The sequence below is a fragment of the Podarcis cretensis genome (genome assembly GCF_951804945.1).
Source record: "Podarcis cretensis genome assembly, chromosome: 5".
NCBI lineage: Eukaryota > Metazoa > Chordata > Lepidosauria > Squamata > Lacertidae > Podarcis > Podarcis cretensis.
In genome coordinates this window covers 71,321,062-71,347,904 of record NC_137174.1, presented here as the reverse complement: position 1 = coordinate 71,347,904, position 26,843 = coordinate 71,321,062, and the positions used below count along the sequence as shown (strand labels likewise).

General features: G+C 42.1%; 1 protein-coding gene across 3 annotated transcripts in view; it reads left to right on the top strand.

The window, feature by feature from the left end:
- Positions 1 to 26,843, top strand: part of PAX3 (paired box 3) — a 107,026-nt gene that overhangs the window by 56,519 nt on the left and 23,664 nt on the right. For all 3 annotated transcript variants that reach the window (XM_079975894.1, XM_079975893.1, XM_079975892.1), the window contains one exon: positions 21,024 to 21,229. In XM_079975894.1, coding sequence (XP_079832020.1) covers positions 21,024 to 21,229 — 206 coding nt within the window. The remainder of the gene's footprint in view (positions 1 to 21,023; positions 21,230 to 26,843) is intronic.

Below are 26,843 nucleotides of genomic sequence, written 5' to 3'. Positions count from 1 at the left end.
CCTACTCCTTGTGCATAGAACATGATGCTGGATTTGAGTAAACTGAGGGTAGGTCAGCCCTGTGTTAGGTTGCTGAGACAGAACTGGAGAATCCTGCTATTTTTACCCTCCCCCCAAATGTTCTGCAGCCAGAAGGGAGGATGCAAAGACAATCCCTTCTGCTCTGTTCCTCCTTTGGTCCAATTACACACACTCCCCTCCTCCTTACTGGAGGGGACAGGATACTCATTCCCATATAGGTGGGAAGAAAGTGTGAGTGATGAGATTGAGGGAAGACCTTAGGGAAGGGACATTACTCAGCTGCCTTTCTGCCTGCACTGAAAATGTGTATCTGGTGAAAGTCTGCACAGCTCAATAAGCAATAGTGGTGCAATTATAGCAGTTTTTTAAAATAGCAGGGATGGTGAAGTCTGTGGCCTCCAGATTTTATTGGACTACAGTGCCCTAACCATTGGCCATGCTGGCCAGGGCTGAGGAGAGTTGGAGTCCAACAATATCTGGAGGGGCACAGATTCCCCCACCCTGGTTTCAGATAAATTGTTTGCACTTCCAGTTTAGACATAAAATGTAGGTTGGTGGATATGTAAACTTTATAGCTAACCTGTGGAAGGTAATAACATTTAAAAGAGAGAGTGCATTCCTATATTATTTCATCAGTTGGATACTGACATGGAAACATAGGAAGTGAAATAGAATATATATAGATCTCTAAATGATCAATAAAGAAAGTAATGTCCTTTAAAGCATTTCAAAGCATTAGTTGTTGAAACAATTTAAAATACAACATTGCAAACAGTTAAAAAACTTATAATTAAAATATGCAATCTCGGAAAATAGAGTGGGTCCAGAAAATATCTCAGGTGTCAAGAGGCATTGCCATGGGGAAAATATTACTAATATTTCGGAGGAATTGAATGAGATGGCAAGAACGCTCTTATAAATGCTCTGTCTGTCTCTTGTAGCATAATCAATCTCCCTTTTTAAGCCCTTGGCATGGTAAAACACTATCCCTATTTTGGCTTTGCAAGAGAATTGACTCTGCTGAGGTTATTCCAATGTAAGCAGAATACCTTGAATTCTCTGTCTGTTGACTTTAGGAGTTTTCTGATTCTTCTGCTGTAGTTCCCATAATAAGATTCTGATGATTCATTCACAATCATGTTTGTTATTTATTTGATTTTACTTGATTTGTGTGTATGTTGATATTTTATAAATTAAAAGCAGTAATGAAGTTTTTTAAATAAATAAAGTGTGAGTGAGGCTGAAGCCAAGATTACTTATCCCAGAACAAAAGGGTGAAGAGACAAGTCTTGCTTTTCCAAAGGTTGGACTCCTATGTACACTTACTTCTGAGTAAACTTCTCTTGGATCAAGCTGCAAGCATTCATTCTATGAAAGGTTACCTGAGGGACTACATTGCCCCATATGTCACCATTCATATATTGCAGTGGCCTGGCAACTTCATCCTTCAGGTGGGGCACTGCTGAAGGTATTGCACGCCACGGAGGTGTGCTTAGTTTGTACTAGAAATGAGGTTTTCTATGTGTTGCTTCTCCAGCCCTCTGGAATCAACTACCAGCCCAAATTAGACACCTATGGAAGATGTTTTTGTTCAAGAAGGCTTTCCCTGAGGTGTGACCCAGTCATTTCTGAAACATTCTTGTACATCTGTAACAATGGTTTTATTGTTTTTAGTGTTTGTAGGAAAGGTTTATAAATTTGTTCAATGAATGAAGGAAGGAAGGAATAATCTTAAGGTTTTAAAAACTTCTACTATTAGTTTATCTAGTAGCATACACTGCTTCCAAATCCAATGCAGAACAAGCTACTGTAGGGCAAATTAATACAGCACAGATACACACGGCAGGGGGGTGGGGGTGGAGAAGCATTTGACAGCAATATGTAATTGGCAAAGGGATGACTAACTCAGCAATGAGCCTTGGTGTATGGATAGGGGAGTTGAAAGTGTGCCTAGCATCCCTGTTTAGTGTCTGAGATGTTGGAGAATATGCACTTATATCAAGTTATAGGTTTGTTACTTCTTCATTATTAATAGCCATTCATTCACCTGCTTTTAATTTTCCTTGAGGAGTACAAAGATTAGATTTCGAACAAAGGGAAAGAACAGCTCTTAGCATCTGTTTACAAAATGCAAATAAGTGGAAGGAAAGCAAAACAGGGATATTTGCATTGAAAATGAAGGAAGGGAAGCCTTAAATATGGGGGGGAGGGAGAGAGGTGTGGTTATATTTAATCCTAGTGAGGTTTGATATCTTCTTAGCAAAACAATTTTTTTTAAAAAAACTCTTTGACGGAGAAGAGGAGCACATACACAGCACAATGGCCTGATTGGATTTGTTTGTTTATCAAAAAGTAAACTTAGAGATGTTGGCATGTCCAACAATCATAACAAAAAAATGAAATACCAAGCCATTATAATCACCCAATAACCATCAAGTAAGACACGGTTCAAAACATTTTAAATAATCCAGCAGCTACCCAACCAATACTTCCATCACCCCAGACCCCCCGGTCTTCATCACAGGTCCTTCTTCTCTGTGTGCCCCAAGGGATATGCAGAGGGTAGCCACACAAACAGGCCTTTTCAGTGGTGACCCCCTCATCTAGGGAATGATTCCTACAGGGAAATGTGCCTGGCAGTATCATTGTCCATTTCTAGATGCCAAGCTAACACATCTTCATTTACCCAAGTCTTTGGTAGTTACGTAAGTTAGCCTCTGCTGTGGTGCTCATCTTTTAGTGGCGTGGTGGTATAGGACCTGCTATTTGATGAGCATTTTAGGAATTCTGTTTTCAATGTACACAGTTTTAAATGTTCTGGCTTGTAAGTTATTTTACATATTGAAATTGCTTTGACTTTTGGTTGTTGTTGTAAAGTAACTAACAAATGTTGCTACTACTACTGAAAATGCTCAAGATGCCTGGGCAAATAAAAAAAAAGTTCTAAATACTTTAAAATCCCAATCTAAAGTTAACCATATAGCTTAGTCGAGATGTTAAACTTGTGTGTGAGTGTTATCATTTCAGGCTGTAGGTCAGGCTTCTGATATCATTCCAGTAACCTGATCATAAGCCATTTAGAGCTTTCAAGTGTTGTAGGTATAACTTACAAGGGGGCTGAAGAACCTGTGGCCCTCCAGATGTTGTTGAACTACAAGTCCCGTGATCCTAGAGCATTGGCCATGCTGTCTGCTGCTGACCAGAGGCAGAGTTCAGCAGCTTTGGTTCTTCATCTCTGGTTTACAGTGTGCATGGGACAGAAAAAAATAGACTTCTGCACTGATAGACATGAAAGCTAATGTCAGAAGTGAGACTGCCATAGTGTAAAAAGATTCACAGACCATGCTCTGAGACACATTTTTTTTAAAAAATAATAATATAAAAAATATTATTCCACCAAACATTGCAGAGCTGAGTCTGGTACTGAATTCACATGCCAGGCTAAGCAGTGGTAAGAGGCAGTTCAAACTCTGTGCTGTAAGCATTTTGTATGGGAGTTGTTTGATGCTTTATTATGGCTGTGTAGCCCACGTACAAGGGACGCGGGTGGCGCTGTGGGTTAAACCACAGAGCCTAGGACTTGCCGATCATAAGGTCGGCGGTTTGAATCCCCACGACGGGGTGAGCTCCCGTTGCTCGGTCCCTGCTCCTGCCAACCTAGCAGTTCGAAAGCACATAAAAGTGCAAGTAGATAAATAGGTACCGCTCCGGCGGGAAGGTAAACGGTGTTTCCGTGCGCTGCTCTGGTTCGTCAGAAGCGGCTTAGTCATGCTGGCCACATGACCCAGAAGCTGTATGCCGGCTCCCTTGGCCAATAAAGCGAGATGAGCACCGCAACCCCAGAGTAGGTCACGACTGGACTTAATGGTCAGGGGTCCCTTTACCTTTACCTTTAGCCTATGTACATTTAGAAATAAAAGTTGAGTAGAAGGAAAGAGGCAATCTAGAACATCAGTTTCCTCCAAGAGCGCCTGGATCTGGTCTGTAACCACCCACTCCAGAACCTTGCTCAGGAAGTACCGTATTTTTCGCCCTATAGGACGCACCGTCCCATAAGGCGCACCTAGTTTTTTGGGGGGGAAATAAACGGGGAAAAAAATATTTCCCCCCCCAGGCATGGGGCTGGGGTGGGGGAAGCCCGAGCTTCCCCCGACCCCAGCCCCCAGAACAGGTAACTCTCCGCAAGCCGCGGGAGCCCAGCACCGGGCTCCTGCGCCTTGCAGAGAGCTGCGCCAAGCCTGGGCGCGCTGAGCTCAGCGCGCGCAGGCTTCAGCGTGCAGGCATCTCTCCGCAAGCCGCAGGAGCCTGGCGCCGGGCTCCCGCGCCTTGCGGAGAGCTACCTGAAGCCCCGGCGTGACTGCTCAGCGCGCCGGGGCTTCGGGATAAGAGGCAGCTCTGCGCAAGCCAGGGGAGCCCTCCCGCGGCTTGCGCACAGCTACCCGAAGTCCCGGCGCCACTGCTCAGCGCGCCGGGGCTTCGGGGTGCAGGCAGCTCTGCGCAAGCCGGGGGAGCCCGGGGGGAATTCCCGCGGGCTCCCAAGGCTTGCAGATAGCTTCCTGAAGCCTGGAGAGGGAGAGGGGTCAGTGCGCACCGACCCCTCTCGCTCTCCAGGCTTCAGGGAAAGCCTGCATTCGCCCCATAGGACACACACACATTTCCTCTTCATTTTTGGAGGGGAAAAAGTGTGTCCTATAGGGCGAAAAATACGGTATTTAATTAAAACACTTAGGGGATTCCTAGTACAGTAGGGAAAGGAATACAGAACTAGGCCTTTTTCTGTCACTTAGTAAATGCAGCTTAATTGATATGATATACAGTGATAATTGCCCTGTGCCAAGTAATGTAAAATAAAAGGTAGATGTCCCTAAGGCAGTGAAAGCAGTTGTTGGGGAGGAGCAAACACCCCCTCTTCTTCTAAGACAATTCTTATGTGTATATTTACTCAACCAGAAGACATGGTGCTGATCTTATGTTTATGTTAGGAGTGCCTCTCCACTTGTGTGAATTGATGATGCTCTTGGTGGTGATGGGGTATGACATGCTTTTCTGTTGAGGTCCTTTTGCTTCCCTTGAGTTCTTCCCACAACAATGCTGAAAATGCACCATGGATAGCTTTCCACCTTTGCTTCCCATTGGTCCTAGTCTGAAGATGAGTATTGCTGATGAAACCTCTTGTCTCCATTACGGTTACGGAAGCTAAACATTGAAGACATCTGAGAACCTCTGGTCTCTCTCAGTGGGATGATTTCTTTGGCGACCTTCTCTGTTTTTGTGGAAAAACATGCAATAGTGTTTAATTGGGTCAAATAACAAGTGCTTTTTAAATAAAGTTTGTTTTGACATTTGGGAATTCTTGGTCAGCTGCAACAACATCTGAAATCCCATCTTGGCAGGATGACATCAATCATGTATTTTATCCAGACTGTGGGAGAGGACAAAAGAGATCCATCCCAACTATGTACCTCTTTTGGCTAGCAGCACTGCATAAAGGGGACAGGGCAAGGCAGCAGTGGCGTGATCACTAGGATAGAGTGTAGCAAGGCAGAGGTAAAAGCAGAGGCACCTGCAGGTCCACTGCACATCTAGAACTCCCCTAACCTTGTTGCTACCTCACCCAACCCCATTCCTGTCCTGGCAACCACAGCACCATCACGTCTCTATCCAATGTGATACTGCTTCTTCTGTCATCTCAACTATATCTATGTTCTATACATTTGCATTTCTTTCCCCCCCCCTATGGCAAAGGCCTTGGGCACACCAGATGTTGCTGGACTCCACCTCCCAACATCCCTGATCATTGGCAATGTTGGCTGGGGTTGATAGGAGTTGGAGACCAGCAACATAAGGAAGACCATAGGTTCCCTACCCTTCATGTCCAGGTAGACTGTGTTTCTCAGTGTATGAAATCTACTTGTTTTCTCCCTGCCACCCAACATTACAAACCATTTTCTCATCAATTGATACTGATGTTGAGATGGTCTACTTTCCTGGAGATGCTGTGGAAATAACCCAGAACCTTTTGCATGCAAAATGCATGTTCTATTATTGAGCCACATGTTGTACTTTTATATTTACAATTGTTACCTAAGAGTTCACGTGGATACAAGAGTTCTAGCAGAAGTATCAGTACTGCTGCTACTATTGATACATCAGTATGAGTAGAAATGTATCCTGCTTTGGATTTTAAAAATTGTCTCTTTCATTAGGTCCATTTCTTCATTTCTCATGTGCTTCGAGGCACACAGAGCAGTACACATTACATGGCAGGTGAATGGGAGTTTCCTGCAACAAACTCATAAAGTATGAATAATATTTGCACCTCTTTAAATCCCCGTTTCAAATCTTTATTAGCAGTAGTGTTTTCTAGTGTGTTCACAGGAGTTCCAAGAAGTATGAATCATTCATGATTTCTTTCTTGGCTATGAGAAACATCAGAGTTAACATCAGTGTACCAATGGCAGTTTTGTTTGCCATGTAGCATATGGAGCTGCCGTTCTGATAGCAAGAAACCAGCTTGCAGATTGGGCTTGTCCTTTGCCATAGCTAAGAACTAGAGATGGGGGGGGGGGGGGAATAATAATTTCAGTTTGTGTTTGTAGCTGAACCTATCCAAGTCACATTTCCCAAAACAACATGCAACCAGAAACAGAGCCATAAACCCACACTCCTCTGAATTTTGCAATGCCATTTGCCAGCCAATTGATGTGCACAAAAATGCATATACTAGGGTAAAGTGTGGAAAATAAATGCATTACTGAAAATACCACACAATAATGAATTATATAAGGGGAAAATGCTTTGCAAAAAATGTGTATTTCTGTCGGAGAAAGAATTATTATTTTTATTGTTATCTCCTTTAACTTATCATTATTTTAATTGTCAAGATGTTATTGGGTTTTTTTTAAAAAAAATTATATAAGCCAACTTGAGTATTTTTTGAATAACAGAAACACATTGGGTCATTAAGAATAATAAATAAATAAATCTGTTCATTATTGTCATTTGGTCATCACTGTATAAAATGTGTAGCAAAGCATTCATACAGAAACAGCCTGTGGACTGCTGAGAGGGTGAGAAATTATTTGAATCTTGCAGTTATCATTTCCTTCTTGTTCAGAATTCTGTTCCGTCGCTGAGCAGATCTTCTTTTACAGCTCTTTTATCTAAAACAGAATGTCTTTCTTTTGATGATCTCTGCCATGTGAATAAAGTGCACACAAGCTGATTGTTGACCCAGAATACTAGGTGAAACTGTTTAGTTTTTATTTTTTACCTTTGCATGTGATTTCAGTACTTGAACTGATTTCATTCGATGCAGCATTTCCAACAACAACAACAACATTTCGTTCAGGGCAGCTCTCGACAGTTACAAAGCATTACAATTTAGCAAGCAACACTTCTACCAATATAAGAAATCCAATTAATAATAATCATGTAACTAACGCCATAAGTAAAGCAAAAACTAGCTTTTCGGCAAACTATTAATGCGGTTCAGTGCAAACTCATAACAATTCAAAAATAAATATTAAAAAATTGACATGTTTGCGTGGTGATCCAAAGACAATAATGTGAGTGGTCTTGTTGTCAGCTAAGTTAAACTGTTTTGCGTTGTGCTGCTGTTCTAATTTCTATTCCACAAGCGACTATTTTTTTTTTAATGGTACGTTGTAGCTGCCTTAAACCTCCTGACCAAATGTCCCTGCATAACTGTTAATATGCACAGTCATTTTAAGCATGAAATGGTTTAGCTAATGATTTATCTCTTCCACTGCTGTGCTTTGGGCAGCTGTATGATTGGCCTCTTTAGCAAGTCAAGTAATTTCTTTAACAAAATGTTAACGCGCAGATGGGCCGTAAGCTGTCAGTTAACCATTATTGTGTGCGCATCTGCTTGCTTTCAATGTACTGCTTGATGTATTCAGTCACTTACTTAGCCGCAGACCTCTGAAAAGCAGAGCCCACTCTGATTGGCAAATAAAATGTTCATTTGTCTCTTCTTCCTATTGTTTTGTTTTGGTAACACATGTCAGCAGCTCAATTACCCAGTTCATTAACAGCTCCCAATGGTCACGATGGCCTGCCGATGATAAGGGCAGCGTTTGTGGCACATATGGGGAATAATAGCCAGTCTCTTGGCAATTGTAAATAATAATAATAATAAAATCACTCCTGCCCCAGACACCGTTTCCCTGTACATTGCAGCATATGATGTTTATTGGTTAAAGGCCTCTTCTCCAGAAATAAGATTTACAACTAAGTCACCCATTACTCTTCCCATTTAACTGTATTCTGTTTTAGGCCAAAGTTTACAGCTTTCAATAACCAGACTTATTCTTGAAGGTACTGATAAGTGAATAATTATTAATCATGGTATTTAATTAAAAGCAAAACATTTCCATACCTCTTGAGCTTCCTTCTCTTCAAGAAAACATTGTCAGTGGCATATTAAAACATTTAGAATGTTGCAAGTTAGCCCTTTTTGAAGGATAAAATGGGAGCCTCATTTCAGGTTGTTCAGAGAGAGATACTTATGCTTGGGACAGCAGTGGTGATTTTTGTAAGAACCAACTAGCAAACTGATGCTTATACGTACAAAGGGTTCACATTATTTCCAGCCAAATCCCCATTCATTAAGCTAAAGTGTTGGGAGTGAATCAAATTTAGTGTCACTGATATCTATTACACGTAATTCTGGCTACTTTGATTAGGTAGCTTCTGGAGCAAATTATTTGCACATCACCACTATTTTATTCTGAAATACGGTCTGAGATTTGAGATGCTATATAAAAGCAAAATGATTTCCTGTTCTTTCTCCTACTTATGAAATTGAGGGAAATGGCCATTTTTTAGTTAAATATTTAAACTGATATAAAAAATGGGGTACTTTCTAAAAATAACAAGATGCAGTCCTCTCCACCCTCAGTGCCCTTCAGCCTCAGACTGTTTAAGGCTGTCACAGTGTGACAGTTTAAAAGAGCAGTGTAGGTCAATTTTTCATCAATTTATGTTAACTGGGCAATGATGCTTCATTTGTCAACCCCCTCTCCTCAAAGCCCTTTCCCACCAAGTCTCCTCCCCTCCTCCAAGGACTCCTCACCAAAGCCCCTCCCCTGCCAAGCTCCCCTCCCTTAAGCCACTCCCCCTTATACATTGAGCCCTTAAGCCACTCCCCCTTATACATTGAGCCCTTAAGCCTCTCCCCCTTATACAGTCATCCATGCCCCTGTGCCACCACCCACTCAATGTCTCACATCACCACAAGACCGGCTCACTTACCCGCTCTGCCCCAGCCTGTGCCCCCACAACACTCCCTTTGCTCAACCGCTGCAAAACTAGCTCATTTGCCAACTCCAGGCCTGCCTGTTTTGCCCATGCCGCTGCAGCACCAACCCACCCACTGCCCCACGTCCATCTCATGTGCCCATTTCAACCTCATGCCAGAAGCCCTACACACTCACTTGCACACACTGTTGCTCACCCACTCTGCCCCTGCTTTTCTACTGCTGCAAGCCCAGCTCACTCACCTGCTTTAAGCCCACCCACCATAAACTCGGCTCACTTGCTTACTCGGCCACCCCACTTGTTCTCACTTCCTTCCAGGCTTCCCTCACCCTGGAGCATGCACAGTCCATTGCCACATGATGACAGAGCAGCACAAATACAGTATAGAGAGACATATTAACTGCAAAATGTAAACACTGAAAGTGGACAGCTGCTCATGCAATAGGGCTTCCCCTTCCTCTCATCCTCAATGCAGCTTCCTGTACCCTTCTAAAAATACTTAAGAGGGACATTCTCCATTAATTTATGTGAACCTTGTTTCCTAAGTGTACTTAGGAATAACAGCCCTAGTCATGTTTATATGCAGCCCCCCTGCTTTTTAGGGACACTTCAGTGGCAGTAGTTTTTCAAGAGGAAATAGAGTTCCTGATGTTTGAGATTAAGAAATTCCACAAAGATCTTCTAAATTTAAATGCCTCAATCCTTCAGTGACAATGAAGCTGTGCCCAATTATGGCAGCAATACAGCAGCAATATTGTGTTTTGACATTGGACACATCACAATACAGAAAACAAGGGTGCACTTAGACGCCATCTATCTGAGTCATCATCATCTGTTGATGGGTCCTAGGGAAGTTGAAAATCTTGATCATATCCCAATGAAGGCTTTCCAGATTATGAATAGGAGATAGATCTTATTCTTTCTCAAGTGATGTACCGTATTTTTCGCTCTATAACACACACCCGACCATAACACGCACATAGTTTTTAGAGGAGGAAAACAAGAAAAAAATATTCTAAACAAAATAGTGGATGTATGATTTTTGTGGTTCATGCTGTGGCCACAGACATGTGATCTGACAGTGAGTTTGGAGTAGCCCAATGCAAAAATCCTGAGGATCCATGTGGATCCATGCTTTGTAACCACATTTTTGCACCACTGTGGCCCGAGGCAACAGTGTGTGTGTGATTTTTTTGGTGCAAGATGTAGCCATGGACATGCTATGTGATCTGACTGTGAATTTGGGGTGACCCAGTGCAAAAATCCTGAGGATCCATGTGGATCCGTGCTTTGTAACCACGTTTTAAGTGGGGAAGGAAGGAAAAGCACTCAAGGGACAAGGAGCACGCATGGGGTGTGTGGAGAAGGATGCTGCTAATAATGCAGGAGAGGGGTTTAAGGGGAGAAGGAACACGCGTGGGGTGTGTGGAGAAGGAGGCTGCTAATAATGCAGAAGAGGGGTTTAAGGGGAGAAGACTCCTCTCCTCTCCCACTTTGCTCCTTTAAAGCAAGCAGGCTTAGCAAGCTGAAAAACTTTGCTGCTATTTAGCGAGCTGAGTGGGGAGGAGAGAGGGACCAGAGAGCCTGCTTGCTTTAAAGGAACCAACCGGACAGGAGCCACTTACACTCGTGTAAGCGGCTCCTCTCCTCTCCTGCTTTGCTCCTTTAAAGAAGCAGGCTCTCTGTCCCTCTCTCCTCCCCACTCAGTGGCTCTTCTCCCGCTATGCTGTTTCAAAGCGAGCCACGGAGGAGGGAAGGAAGGGGAACCATGGATCCTCTGCTCACGACTGCAGCAGACCCCCCCCCCCCCGCCACCCATAGGCATTCGCTCCATAACATGCACAGACATTTCCCCTTACTTTCTAGGAGGAAAAAAGTGAGTGTTATGGTGCAAAAAATACAGTAACTCACACTACAGGGAAGTTGAAACAGAATCAAGGGAAAGGGCTTACTTTGGGCCAGGAATATAGGACTAAGCATGGGAAGCATGGAAAACGAGTCCTTTCAGTGTTGGCTCAAGTCATTTGTTGACCAGAGTGGAGTGTTAATGGCACCCATCCCTTGGTAGGACCAGTAGTTTAAGAAGTCTTGTTCTACCATTCAGACCATCATTCTGCCTTCAGCATATTTCCCCTCATAGTTCTACCTGAAGCAGAGCCTGAAGTTATGCCCCTAAAATATGATAGCATATTCTGATGGATCTGCATGATCACATCTAGAAACTGAACTGGTGTAGGTTTTGGTTTGCAGCTATGTTTGGCGAGTAAAGCAGTTGCTTGGAAAGTGCAGATTAGAACTGTCTCCAATGTCAACAACATCTACAGTCTCTAGTACTGGGACATCTTCATCCACAGCACTGTACAGGACAACTGTGGGACAGCAGTAGACGAATCTTCAAAAACATAAGATCCAACTCCTAGGGGCCGAGAGGTCTTTGGCCCCCCAATAAAATATTTGAAGGGGCAGGGCCCCCCCAAGTTGATTGGCATTGTCAGTCAAATGGTGAGCATGCATCACATCATGTGATTGATTATGCAGGGCAGGGCTTACCTGCCCCCGGAATATTTTATTCAAGTTGGTACCCCTGCTTCAAAATGGCTGGAAGTGCATCACCGCAGTGAGCTGTGAAAAACAATAGACCTTTACCATACATGGTGTTTTCATAGCCTTGATCATGGTAAATGAGGCATATTTTATAAACCATTAATTATAGAATATTACCATATTAACATTCTATTAACACTTCCATTCAGCTTGTAATGCTTTAGCAGAAAGAGAAATAAGAATTGTCAAAACAGGACTGAAAAACTTGACTGCTGGGAGATTGGAGACAAGCTGGCTGTAGTTCTTTTGAAACATTGAAACTCTATCTCCAAAGCACCATGGTGTGAGTCCAGACCTGTTATTGTTGAGTTGGATAACGAATCATTTGTATTTAATATGGAACAAAAATACAAGCAATATTAGATACAAGATCGCATCTATACCAGAGGTTTTAATTCCAGCCAACACACCTGGATTATGCAGGTATAAGTGCCGTGGATGTGACAGATGGTACTATTTCATTTACACATGTTGTTACTTATTTTGATAAGAGGACATCATTGACATTTAGGTCTGCAGCAAGATGTTTTGCTTTGTTGTGATTTCAGGGAGCTGTACTTGCCACTGGTAAGTAATAGTTCAGTTTAGGTGACTGTCTATACACAAGCGGTAGACTGCCTTCTATGGCTTTTTGGAGGTATGGCTCATTCTCAAATATAGGTTGCAGTTCCCTTATGATATGTTGCAGTATCCTGAATTATATGTTGTAGGTAATAACCAGAGGTTTTATCAGAGATGTTGCTTGTGTGGTTTATGTTGCAAGTATTCTGTTCTGGGTATTCACTTAGTAATCACCAACACTGTGAAAATACTTAAGATTTAAGAGAGCCTGTTTCAAACTGCTCATGATCAAGCAAATTTAATCAAAAGCAGCTGCAAAGTAAGACTGGGCTGAAAGCAATAGATTTTTTTGATGTAGTCAGAATGCTAACTGCTAGCATTGGTGATGTGTGTATCAGATTCCTATATAAGGAGGTCTGAGGGTGCACTGTTGCTTCTTTCTATAAACAGTGGTATCTAGAAAATTAGTATTAGTGGTAGAATAGAAAAGACTCAGGTTTATGTTGGGATGGAAAGTAATGAAGACCTAACATGAATGATTTTCCACTAGTCCAACAACATAAGGCGGCCCAAGATTCCCCATCCCTTTCCTAAGGTGTACAAGTGGTGTCTGAAAATAACTAACCAGGAAACACTGATGTGAGTCTAGTGTTAAATGATTGGACTATTGCCATGTATACCCTTTGCAGTACTATGGATCTGCAGGTATAGTTCATGAATTCAATAGTAGTTGTGTAATGACAGTAGCAGAACTGCTTTGTCAGGAACAGAGTTGGATATTGGTTGCAATCTGCCTTCATGTAGGATGGGATCAGTGCTTTTTTCAGTTGTTAAAAGGTGTGACACTTACTGTAACTATTTCATGGTGAGTACCGGCACCTATTTTTCTAGAAAAAAAAAGCACTGGATGGGATGTCAAGTGATTCAACCTCCAAGACTACTTTCTGGGAGATTCTTAAAATCCTAAGCTTCTCTAGTTTAAGGAGGAAAAAAGTAGTGTGTTGTAGCTGGCTGTGGACATGACATACAATCTTAGGGTGGCATAAGCATGATAGGAATTTCCTCTGTTAAGGTGTTGAATGCTGAAGATGGATGGGTTTTCCCTACATTACTACCACTACCACTAAATTTATTACAAATTGCTGGCATCCCCTGATTTGAATCAGGACCACAACAAGGAGCAAATGGTTAAAGGACTCCTTACAACTCTCCACCACCACCCTCAAGCTAGTATCCTGATCCAAATTCGGTCCCAGGCTGGCAGCTTGGTTTTTAAATTTTTTTTTTAAATGTTGCACTCAACGGCACAGAAATGGAGTTGACATTTCATCTAGCTTGGCCCCTAGTTGTATCTGAGCGGGGTCAGCAATTTCCTGTTGTTCTTTTGTTATTGTTTAAGAAAGTTTAAGAAAGTATCCTTCCTGCCCATTGACAGCCCTATATTGCTCTGGGCCATTCAACTTGTTTGATGCCCCAATCCCTCCAAATAGCTGACTTGGGTTGGCTTGGGCCTCAGCTGAATCTGGTCCATGTGGCATTGTTCTCATCAAAGTGTCAACCCCATATTTACCCCTCACATTTAATAGAGATTTATTGTTTCCACAGGGTTTTTTCCCCTTGCCAGAAATGGTAAATTCAGTTTAAATGGGAAAATGAAATGTGACAGTATTTTGATGAGGATGACTTTATGTGGATGCTGTGCAAAGATTTTGCGCATGAAGGTTCACAAGAAACTGGCACACTTGTCTGTCTGTCTGTCTGTCTGTCTGTCTGTGTGTTTAGTATATCAACCTTCATCTGCAGAACTCAGGGCAGTTCACAACATAAGTGCACATGGAAGTGCACCTAGAAATCAAAACTTTCTAAAGACCCTGAAAACTACTTATGTAAGCTGTTATGAAGTAGATCCTCTAATAAGTATTTTACAATATTTATGTCCCCCCCTTTTTTGCTACACAAAATCACTGCAGAAATTATAAATAAATGCTTTACATCTATGGGCTGACTTTAGTGCGTGTTATATATAGGTAGGTATGAATATGACGGTAGACCTCTGGAACAGAAGGTGCATGGAGGCTCAAGAGAAGAGGAGAGGAGGGAGAAGTTCTGTTGCTCATATATATTACTAGACTCTTTGTGGTTTGTGAATATTCTTGCTTAAATGTATAAAGCAAGACAGAATCTCTTGATAGCTAAGACAAACCTAACCAGGGTCTGCAGCTTGCTAGAAAGTCTCAAACTTGTCTTACTGGACCTCCGCAAAGTCCCAGTCCTGCGTTCTGTGGCAGAATTTGAACAAGTCACTGTTGGCAAGTGGTCCAATAGAAATTGGCCAGGAACCACCTGTGATCTTGAGTGGATCCTCTGCCCACCCTTGTTTCACTGCAGATTGCCTTTTCGATAAAAACTGCCCAGGGTGGTGAAAATAAACACATAATGCCAATACAATTAGATGACGACGACGACGATGATACCAAGCCTTTAGCGGCAGAGAATTAAAAACAAAACAAAAACCAGGATTGTCAATTTTTAGAAGCCAAATGCATGAAAGATTTCAGTGATTGATCCCAACATTTCATGTCAGTTAAATGAATATTATACAGGTATTGGGTGGGACAACTTCAAGAGCCGCTCAAATGGCCCAAGCTATTTCCTTACATTAAAGTGTTTGTTGGGTATTACACTCTGAGTTCGTAGGTCCTTATCTTAAACAAATCTGCAATAATGCATGTGGGGCACTTTACTCTATGCACAGGTGGCTGCGTACTGACATTAGACCTTCTGAACTTGTCTCCTGCTGCCTAGCATATTCATAAGTAATCTGTACACTCCTCCCAGGGTTGTGAGCACTTGGGGAGTTGCTAAGTGTCAGAATTTATTTGTACCATTTTGATTAACCCAGACCTGGCAGGGGTTTATTTTCTTTCTAATGACCCCCTGCTGTGAAGCTGAGTATTCAAAAGGAGGGAGGAGAGGAACTGCACAGTATTACTGGTGGGAGGAGGGGGAGATGGAGAGAGAGAGAGAGAGGGAGAGAGAGAGAGAGAGAATAGAAAAGTAGAAGAAACTCTGCCTGTGCTGGAAGGAAGCTGTGGGGAGTAGCTGGGTCTAAATTCTTAATTATGTTTAAGATTCCAATGGGAATGTTTCCTTAAATGGAAATGCTTGGGGAAAACAAATCGAAGTGAAGGAGAGAGGCTCTCCGTTTTCCTTGAGACGTTTTCCCACATCCTCCACTGACAATAAAGGACTCCCTTAACTCCCCCCCCCCCAGTTAAAATAGCAGCTGCTGAAGCCTTTTGGTTAAAGCAAACAAGGATCTAAGAACAACATTTCACCCTGTGCCGTGTGTACAATTGTGATTTACTGGGAAGCTCCTGAAATGGCTAAACAGATTTCCCCCCTGCCCTCAGAGTTTTTATTTTATTTTAATGTTAAGGTCATGTATTTAACATTTTAAAACTCCCCTGCCTTCCCTAGAGGAGATAAAAAAAATAATTGAAAGGGAGCTTCCAGGTGCTGAAGTCTCTGGACTGAAGAGACATGGGATTAACCCCTACAGAGCATCTATTTCAACCTCATCTTAAAAAAATAAAAATCCACACAATCTCCCCCCTTCTCATCCACTTCAGTTTTCTTTGTTGTCTCCTGCATCCTGCTAGGCAGGTGTCAGAGCCCTGAATGCGGGTAAAAGGCCCTGTTGATGGATACCACAGATGGAGCGTGGAAATTGGCAGAATAGGCCTCGGCCACAGGCCATTTCTAAGGACTCAACAAAAGCCGCCAAATAAGTCAACAAAAATCCCAAAGTTCACAAAAGGGAAAGTGTCATTTGTCATTTACTATGAGCTCAAGGAGGGGTATCGGCCTTCCTTGCACTCCTCCTCCTCCTGCTGCCTTGCACCCGAGTAAACACGGTAGAGGTCAGTCACGTAGATTTTGCCACAGAAAGGATACTTCAGATCAGAGAGCAGGCAGCAGGCCTGCTATACACCCTCCAACATCTGATGAGGGAAAATAGGTGTATTTGGCTTATGGTACATGAAGAAGGCGTGCAGGGGATCATTGGAAGGAGTTAAAATGAGCCAGTTGCCTCAATGTGGCCTGGTGGTATGCTCTTGAACACCCCACTCCACAACATTACTCTCAAATATTACTCTCAAAACGTAAGTTGCCTTGCGACCTAGAAATGTATTGCTGTGGCTGCATTGCATGACTAACTCACAATGTTATCATCATTTTAAAATTCAGTACTCTCCAGCAAATTTGTGTGATCCAGGCAGGCTGCATTTTGTTGGATAAGTTGCAGCTTTAGTTACAATCCAGTGCATGTTACTAGGGTTGCTTACATGCCATACATTTAAAGGACACCTCTCCCCTCAACACATTCCCCTCAAAGAACTGACGTTTACCCCTCACAGAGCTAAAATTCCCTGCACCTATCACAACCCATCATTCCCAGGGTTCTTTGTTTTCTTGTGAGGAGGGAAATGTCTTTTAAATATGTTTTAAATGTAAGGTGTCCAATATGGTGTGCAGCTTAAGCCACAGCTACAGTGGAAAATGGTTAGGGATTTGGTCCAGTCTTAAGACATGCCACTGCATCTTCTGTGTTGAATGAAAAATAGTGCAAGCTTTAGAGCATCCTGCAGTTAGTCAGGGGAGTGGGGTGGGGCAGGCCAAATATTGCATTGCCTCATCCAGTTGCGTATGACTCCACTCCCCTAGCAATTGATAGAAAACCCAGCTCTGTCTGACTCCAGAGGTGTAATTAAATTGAAATTTGATGCTACATTTGAATCACCCCCTGTTTTCTAGCAATGCGCAGCTAGATGAAAGGGCTTTAAAATATAACTCAACATTATGGTATTAAAGAATAAGAGGCGAGCATCCCATTGCTAATGAAGCTATGTGCTCTTGCGCGGAAAGTCTCTGTATTCAGATAATTGTAAAGTGCACTGTATTGCGTTTGTAATAAATATATGGTTTTTAAATGGTTGTCATGTTTTGCTCCTATAATTATTCAAATGAAATATCCCACTGAGAGGACAAACAATGAACAGAATGGGTGTTTGTGTGTATTTATTGTTGTTCAGTGTTTCTCCTAGGCATGTCTGTTTATGATGTTCCTTGGGGAACTGATAATTACAGAATTCCATGTGACCAAATCCCTATGAAATTGCGCAAAGATTTTGTGTATAAGAGTGTTAACTTGGATGAAGTATTTCCCGGGGCCACCAAACAGGTCGTGAGGGTTCAAGGGACAAAGAACCACTCTATAATTCTGCAATTCCTTCTTTAATTAAACTTCATGGCTATTCCACTGGCGTTTGGTGCTTATGGGTTTTTTCCTCCCATTCTTCAAGAAGGAATTTGTAATCCTGTGGAGTCTGACTGTTGTTCTGTACTTGATCTTTTTGGAGACTGATTTACACTCCTCCCTTTTTCATCTACTTTGGGATAGTTTGGGTTCAAAGATCTCTGGGGGAGGAGTATGTGTCAGTGAATATTTTGAAAAGTGTAAGGTTCGGATTCCAGCCAAAGGTAAGTACTTTTAAGACCGATAGGATTCAATGGGACAGATTTAAGCATGTGTTTAAATGTCTTCCACTGAGATTTTTGGGACTAAAGGCTTGGCAGTGGCTGGACTGTTCCCACAGACATTTTGTATAAGCGAAATTAGGGGAAATGTTACCAATACAGAAGTTCAGTTCTGTCCTACTCCATGTAGTACCCAAGGCAACATCTATTCAAAGAAAGTGTCATACAGTCTCTATTATTTTGTACTAAGGCAGTTTTCAGATAATCATTCTCTGGCCCAGAGAACGCAGGTGATATCTTACTCAAGGTCTTTCCCACCAATATATATCTGATGGAGAGATGTCATATTTAATGAGTAATTGATATTTTGGAGGGAGGGGAGGAAATAAGTGTATTTCTTTTCCCTAGTGATGCCATGGGGCATTACCCATGATGCTAGCATGATGAAATAACACACACAGTTAGTGATAGCTTTTGCTTCTCTCTCTGTGTGGATAGATCAGGTTGAATTACAGGAGAACACAATCCCTCCACCACAGTACTACTACTATGGGGGAAGATGACTGAATCCATGGTAACAACTGTGACATTCTTGTGCTAACAAAAATACAGCATCTGGAAAGGCGCTAAGGCCTCCAAGAACAACCTACATTTGCTCAATGTTGAGACTTTTACCCGTCTTGTGTTTTGACTAAGTTTCATAGACCAGATGCTTTTCTCCCAAAACACACAATTTGAAATCTATTCTGTTTCCATTTATTTAGCTCTTCTGTAACAAGTTGGAAGCAGTTATTAGCTTCTCTGGGAGGGGTGCTCTCTCTGTATTTTTGTATTTATTTGGAGATTGAAGGTTACTCTTGAACCCAGCTTCCTCTCCTGCAATGATTATTTATTTATTTATTACGAAAACTCCTAAAATGCCATTCATACAAAAAAGGATACAGAGAAATTTAAAAGTGACAATAGCAATATAAACTAAAGCAACAATGTAATGAACTTTCTCCTCTATCACAGCATAGCAAATAATCAGAATGTGCCCCTGTGGTGAATTGGATAGTTTACTGGACTGAGATCTGGGTTCAAACCTCCTCTCGGCTATGAGAGTTGCTGGCAGCGCTGGTCCAAGGCATTTTGATGCTAGAGGCAAAGTAGAAAATGACACCCTTCTCCATGCCCGCCTGCTGCCCCTCTCCTCCTGCTGCTACATGCCCATCACTGACCTCTGCCCCCAACCTCCTCCTCCGCTGGTCTTTCCTCCTATGTTGAGGTTTAGTAAAGAAGAAAGAAGAGGAAGAAGAAGAAGAAGAAGGGGGCTTCAATCCTATATCCATTTCCCTGGAAATAAGCCTCATTGACTTACACTTGTACAGGATTACATTGGTGTCTTCGCTATATCAGAAAAATTGAGCCAAATATAATGTTATAAGCAATCTCTCTCTCTCTCTCTCTCTCTCTCTCTCTCTCTCTCTCTGTGTGTGTGTGTGTGTGAGAGAGAGAGAGAGAGAGAGAGAGAGAGAGATAGATAGATCAGGGCCACCATACCCTTTTTAATTCCTTCCCCCAGGTGGTGTTTCTGATTTGAAGCAATATTCTGAAGCAATATTCCCCATGGGTGGAATACAGAGGTACCATATGTAGGTGCTACTTATTTAGGACATGCTGTTAAATCATGTTTCTAACTTTCTACCTGTTTATTGTATTGGAGGAAGAGGTCAGAAGTGACATTTGCTGGGGCAGCTGGGGCATCTCTGACTCACTGGTTACTAATAAGCCACCAGAACCTCTTTACTCCTCTAATAGGTAACCCTTAGGCACCAAAGACCACTTCATTGCCTACAGATCTTCTTGGCAGTTCCATGGCCTTTCTTCTGGGAGAGTGCTTTGTCTTCAGCAGCTCCTAAATTGTGGAATTCCCTCCCCACAGGGGAGTGCATCTGGTACCTTCATTATACAGTTTTCAGTGAATGTTGAAGATGTACTGGGTCCATACTTTGGCTTTTGACACCTGTTGTAGCTGTCATTTGTTTTAAATTGTTTTTAATGCCGTATTGTAAATTGTTGTGTCTTGGGACCTTAAGATGAAGGGTGGGCAATGCATAAAATTCTGAAGAATATGGATGGTAGAGAAATTCAGTTTGGTTTGCGTTATGATGCAAGCCTCCCTAATTCACACTTCCTGAAATAATCAACAGAACAGAATGCAGCTAGAAAGAATCTCTTCTTCTAATTTTGTGATGCAGTTCTCCAACCAAACGATGTCTATATATGTATTTGAGGAAAGTATGCCCCAAAAATGTACATGCCAGTGAAGATAAAATACATTTTATTAGGGAAAATGCTAGTAAATGTGTGTATTAGGCAAAATTGCATGCAAAATGTTCATATTAGGAGAAATGTGCACATTCAACGCTGACAGATTTCCATGAGGACTTTTTCTATTAATGCAAACTGTTGTGAAAATGTGATGTATTAGAAAAATGGAAAGAAATGGAAATTGATGAATTTGTCCTCCATCAGTATTTGCTAAGTGTGGTCTCTACTAGTCATGGCAAAACCATAGAAACCCACCAGCAGTTTGAACATTTAAATTAACAAACATTGTTCTTTACCTGTTTTAAGATCAAGGCCTTGTGATTTTACTTGACCAGTTAAAGTAACGTGACGCTGCATGGCTTTTGATTTCACACATGCACAGTCATTGGGAAACCAGTGCTGAATATATTTGAAGAAATAACGCAGGCAAGCAAATTGGTATCTGCCTACAGATATTCCAAAAGGCAAAAAGTGACTAGATTAACAGAAGGAAATACTGATAATTATTCATTCATTAGAATTAAATATGCTGTAGCATTCTCTCCAAGACTGTTTAGTTCACAGGACGATCCTGGCTTATTCCAAGAAAGCATTTTTATTCAGTGTCCCCTCCTGTTACTTTAATTCTTGATTCTTCCCTTACCCACCTACCCCCATTCTCTAGCCATAGATTAATTGCTCCATTCTTCATTTCTTCCCAGCTTCAGCACCACAGTCCGATGAAGGTTCCGACATAGATTCTGAACCAGATCTGCCATTAAAGAGAAAGCAACGCCGCAGTAGAACAACCTTCACCGCAGAACAATTAGAGGAGCTGGAAAGAGCTTTCGAGAGGACCCACTACCCTGATATATACACCCGAGAGGAACTTGCGCAACGAGCTAAACTCACTGAAGCTCGGGTTCAGGTGAATATCCTTACTGAAAGAGTTTTAAGATTTCCAGCCACTTTGGTGTATAGACAGAAACACTATTGCTGTTTTATAATACAAATCAATTTTCTTGCTGAAGAAACTAAGTTTATTGGTTTGTAACTAACAAATAGTTCCTGAACTTCCTTTTCCTTTTCCTTCTCCTTTTCCTTCCTTCCTCCCAATCCCATTTCCTTTTGTGTTGTGTCTTTTAGACCTGTAGGGTAGGGCAGGGATTATTTTATCACTACAAGCCATCCTGCAAGTCTTTTGTTTTAACTGGATGAAGAACAGGATAAAATATATTTTAAGTGAATGAATGAAATATGAACGGTGAATTTTCAGGCTATTTCAAAGGTAGTAGTGAAAGTGGCAGGAATTCTGCCACTTTTAATTTGGGGGTTTGTTCCACTGGTCACTTATGCCCACTATTAAGCAAGCATAATCCTCCTGGAAGCATAATTCTCAGCGGGAGGCTGGCCAGTGGCAGGAAACTACCACTAATGGAAAGGCTAGGTAGGATGTGATGAGTGACTGACTCAGCCCCTTGGTCTTCAGGTTATTTTGGAAATTGCAGGTCATTTCATGGGGTTCACAACTTGATGTTCAATTGTTTTCTTTGCCATGATTTCCAGTCACACGGAGAGAGTCTACACCCATACAATTTATATTACAAAGCAACATTGAATGAATAATTCCATCCCCTTTGTGTCCAGGGTCCCAGATATAATGTGAAACAGGCTTAAGAAAAACAAGGTTGTGTGCATTTGGGGAAAAAAGCAGATGGTGATTTTGAGGAAAAAACTCCAAGAGTGCTGCCCTCCAACTACAGATCATGTAGAATTCATTTGAAAAGGTAGACCTGAAGTCACCCTGCAAAAGTATTGGAAAGAGAAGTTTCTGACCAGTTAACAATCATTTTGCCCATACAGTACAAGTAAAAGAGAAAATTTTGTTATTTTGAAATTTGTAAGAGCTGAATGTTCTGTAATGATAATAATCTTAAAAAATGAAAAAAGAAATCAAAAACATACTCTGCGTATCAAAACTGTGGCGAAGTTGTAAATAATAAGGTTTGAAAAGTCAAACCTAAAGATGGTTGAGATTTTTCAAAGCCTGACTCCCAATTTTCCTCACAGTTTTGCTGCTGAGTACATTTGATAACCTAGAGAAAATATTTAGTTTTGTTCATTTCTCATCTTTTCACTGTTCTCCTACTTGAGACTAGGAAAAGGCTGTAGTACTATAATAATGGGTTGTGGAGGATAATCTAGAGTATGTATGAGCTACTGTTTTTAAATAGATTCCATTATTGGAAAAGAGATTGGTTGAAAAACAAATGATACAAAAATGGGTGATTCCTCCCCCAAAGGAATTGAACTGAATATGGGTGCTGAATCACTATTTGAAGATTTTATAAAAACTCAGTTAATCAGAAGTAGACTCTTTAATTCCTTTAGATGCAATTTTGGGACCTGTGAGCTTTAAAGGCAACAATGAATGTTCATATTTTTCTAAAGCAGTGACCCACAGTTACAAGAAAAGCAGAAGTCTCATTAACATAACAGCTGTCTTAATGTGGCTTTAACCCAGTGACTTTTTACATTCCTTATGGCTTCCTTGGGTTCCCTTGAGACACATCTTGTCTCATACTCACTTCTGTGATCTACAGCCCAGCAAATTCCCTACTATGTTGAACATATGGACTTTTTGCTTAGAACAACATGGGGGGGGGGCAACCTCAGTCAATCAATGATTAAAATACCGGGGGTGGGAGGGAACCTTCTGGGAATTAAAAATGAACAGGAGTTTAAGTGGCCCAAGTTGTGAATACTTGTTAAAGTTAAGCCATATTTTACATAACTGACACAGAGGGCTCCAGGGAGATTGTTCTGAGTTTTGTCATTCCAGCAATCACTGCTTCTCGACATCTATGGTTAGGCTGAGTGCCACTGTGTATATATTATTATGGGATAAAGTAGAGCTCCACCCTTCATCTCTTCTTAGCAGTTCATTTCAGTTCATGTCCAGTCTTAATCAAGCTGTAAGAAAGAAGGAAAAGGAACTTGATACAAGAAGTTACGCCTTATACAATGGGTTTTTGAGTCCCCAAATGATAATAGCAACATGCTGAAAGATTGGGACACTATTCAATGGTAAAAATAAGATAGCAAATCAGGGAAAGCAGATCTTAATATCCATAGATCTCAATATTCTGGAATCAGCCCTACTTGGATTCCAAGAACTGAGCCTGGGACCCTGGGGACGCAGGTGGCGCTGTGGGTTAAAGCCTCAGCGCCTAGGGCTTGCCGATCGAAAGGTCGGCGGTTCGAATCCCTGCGGCGGGGTGCGCTCCCGCTGCTCGGTCCCAGCGCCTGCCAACCTAGCAGTTCGAAAGCACCTCCGGGTGCAAGTAGATAAATAGGGACCGCTTACCAGCGGGAAGGTAAACGGCGTTTCCGTGTGCGGCTCTGGCTCGCCAGAGCAGCGATGTCACGCTGGCCACGTGACCTGGAAGTGTCTCCGGACAGCGCTGGCCCCTGGCCTCTTAAGTGAAATGGGCGCACAACCCCAGAGTCTGTCAAGACTGGCCCGTATGGGCAGGGGTACCTTTACCTTTACCTTTAATGCTGAGAGTTTCAAGGAGGATCATGTACCATAAAGGACACTTAAAGAAAGGATATTCTAGCAAAGAATAAGCCAAAATATTTTAAAGCTAGACCTGTTACATAGGCTGCCATAGAGAAGACTGTGGTGAAATTCGACATTTGGGAAAAGAAAGATAATTGTCTCCGTAGAGTTTTCGGACTGGGCAACATCCATAGTACCAATAGCTACTTCAGATGGGACCATCCACATTAATGGAATTATGAAGCTGCAATACATCAAGCCTCCAGTTACCATATTCTGTATACAGAGAACCAGTCTGAAGTAATTAGAGGAGGTCACTATGTCAGCAAGTTTGACATGTCCCATGCCTACCAGCAGATGGAACTGAAGGAGGACTCCAAGGAATTTATCAAAAGAAACACCCAAATGGTTTTATACCATCATAATAGATGAGCGTATATCAGGGATGGAGAATCTGTGGCCCTCCAGATGTTGTTGGACTCCATCCCCCATCAGCCCCATCCAACATGGCCAATTCTCAGGGACAATGGGAGTTGTTGTTCAGGAACATCAGGAGGGTCAGCAGATATTCAGATTGGGCTGTTTTAAGAAGCTCCTCTGGTATCAAGTTTCACTACCACCTCATGTTGAGAAAGATAATGGCAGAATCCCCATCTCTGGAAATAAAGTGACCCACTGTTGCTCAGTCCTGTCTTTATCCTTAATAAAACACATAATGTCTTGCTATGTGGAAAACAGGGATAAATAGCACTTAGTCAGTCCTTTATATTAACAGAGGTAGAGATAAATTTTATTTTAAGGGCTAAATAGAAGCCATATTGGGTCGTTTCCCCTAACAGTTGAAGGAATGTTACCTCAGAGAATAAAGTCCATTTATTTAAGACTTCACTTAAAAAAAGAGAGAGAACAATAAATATCTACCAAGTGTATAGGAGGCAGCCTCCCCATTCTCCTGGGCTTACAGCAAAGCCCAGCCAAGGATGTTATGGGTTCTTTTTTTAAGGAAGTGTAGGCACCTGGGGAGGCTGCAGAATGCAGACGACTAGGGAGATGATTTGTAAAATGAAAGGACAGTCACAAAATCCCTTAATTACATTGAAAGTAAGGCAAGTGCAAGAAAAATGCTGCACCCCACCCATGAGAATTTCACCTAAATTTTCTTTTCCCTTTGAGAATTTTTAATGCAATTTCTTTTCTTGGTAATTGCTGCAGAATAGCCGGAGACGGGGTTCTGAAGGACTTTTCAGAACAGCTTAGTTCAGGTGCTAGCCAATGTAGATGCAGTCAAAGCTTCCCCACTGAAAAATAATTTTGGTATTAGAGATCTATGAGCCTTTGTGGGGAAATATTTCTTTGTAGCCTAAAGATACATGATAAAGTGAAGTCCTATTACACAGATATATTTTCTTAACAATTAATCATATCAGGCCGCAGTATAGTCTCTTGTGGGAGAAAGTACAGACTATCACTTGAAGCACTTCAAATTAAATTGGACAAATCAGTCAAGTATGTTCAGCTCTGGCAAGGATTCGACTGGATGACCTTGTAGACCTTTCCCATCTCTGATTCCTAATATTTACGTCTTGCCTTTTTTGTTGTCATTTTTCCCTTAAGTAGTTTGTAACCGAACAAGGCAACATCCTATTTCCTTGACGCTGGCTGGGTATCCTTTCAAAGCTGCAGTTCTTCCTCAAGGCTTGCTGTAGCGAAATTGGCCTTGACAGTTCAACTGCCTTATCCTAAACAGAGAGTTTCCAATGTGCTTTTAAGGCAACGAGATCTCTTATTCAAATAGGCAAAATGTTTGAAAAGGGAATTCAGAAAGACAATAGAGGATAGTTTCTTCTAAACAGAGTCTGGGCTTTACAAGGATGAATGCCAAATACGTATCAAATCAAAAGAATGGCACATTGATAAAGACACGTCTAATTTAAGCCAGAGAATGTATTCCCTTTGCTGCACTGCTGTACATCAGAAATATTTGTGTTTTTTGGTTAGTTTCAGTGGCCATGAAGGAAAGGAAAGGGGGGGGGGATGTGGGAGAGAGAGGACTGGTATGGGGTGGGGAGTTTGAAGATGGAAGGATATGAATTAAAAGGGAAGTAGAGGCAGAACCTCAGTTAAGGGACAAGAAGAAAACCAGGAAGGTCTGCTACTGCAACAACACCGCAAAGGAGATGATGGGAAATACATAGGGCTGTAGTGGTTAGAGTGTTGGACTAAGACCTGGGAGACCAGGGTTCAGATCCCCACCAATCCATGAAGCTCACTGTGTGACCTTGGGCCAGTGGCCGTCTCTCCACTAAATTAACACCACAGGGTTGCTGCGAGGATGACAATGGGAGCAGGGAAATTGTGGACACTTTCTTAGCCTGGAGAAAAGGTGGGATATGAATGAAATAAATGATACATTGTGTTGTTCTCTCTGTATCTGTCTATCTTTTGCTACCTCCATTATGACACAGCTACAGTGACACCCATCTCATTTTGTTCTGCATGATGTGTATATCATTTTTAGGTGTGTGTGTGTGTGTTGGCAAATATATACATAGCTAATATACCAATAGGGACACGGGTGGCGCTGTGGGTTAAACCACAGAGCCTAGGACTTGCCGACCAGAAGGTCGGCAGTTCGAATCCCTGCGACGGGGTGAGCTCCCATTGCTCGGTCCCTGCTCCTGCCAACCTAGCAGTTCAAAAGCATGTTGAAGTACAAGTAGATAAATAGGTACCACTCCGGCGGGAAGGTAAACGGCGTTTCCGTGCACTGCTCTGGTTCGCCAGAAGCGGCTTAGTCAAGCTGGCCACATGACCTGGAAGCTGTACACCGGCTCCCTCGGCCAATAAAGCAAGATGAGCGCCGCAACCCCAGAGTCGCCCGCAACTGGACCTAATGGTCAGGGGTCCCTTTACCCTTAATATAGCAATATATTGGCAAAAAACATTGCAATCCTATACAAGTCCATTCAGAAATTCCATT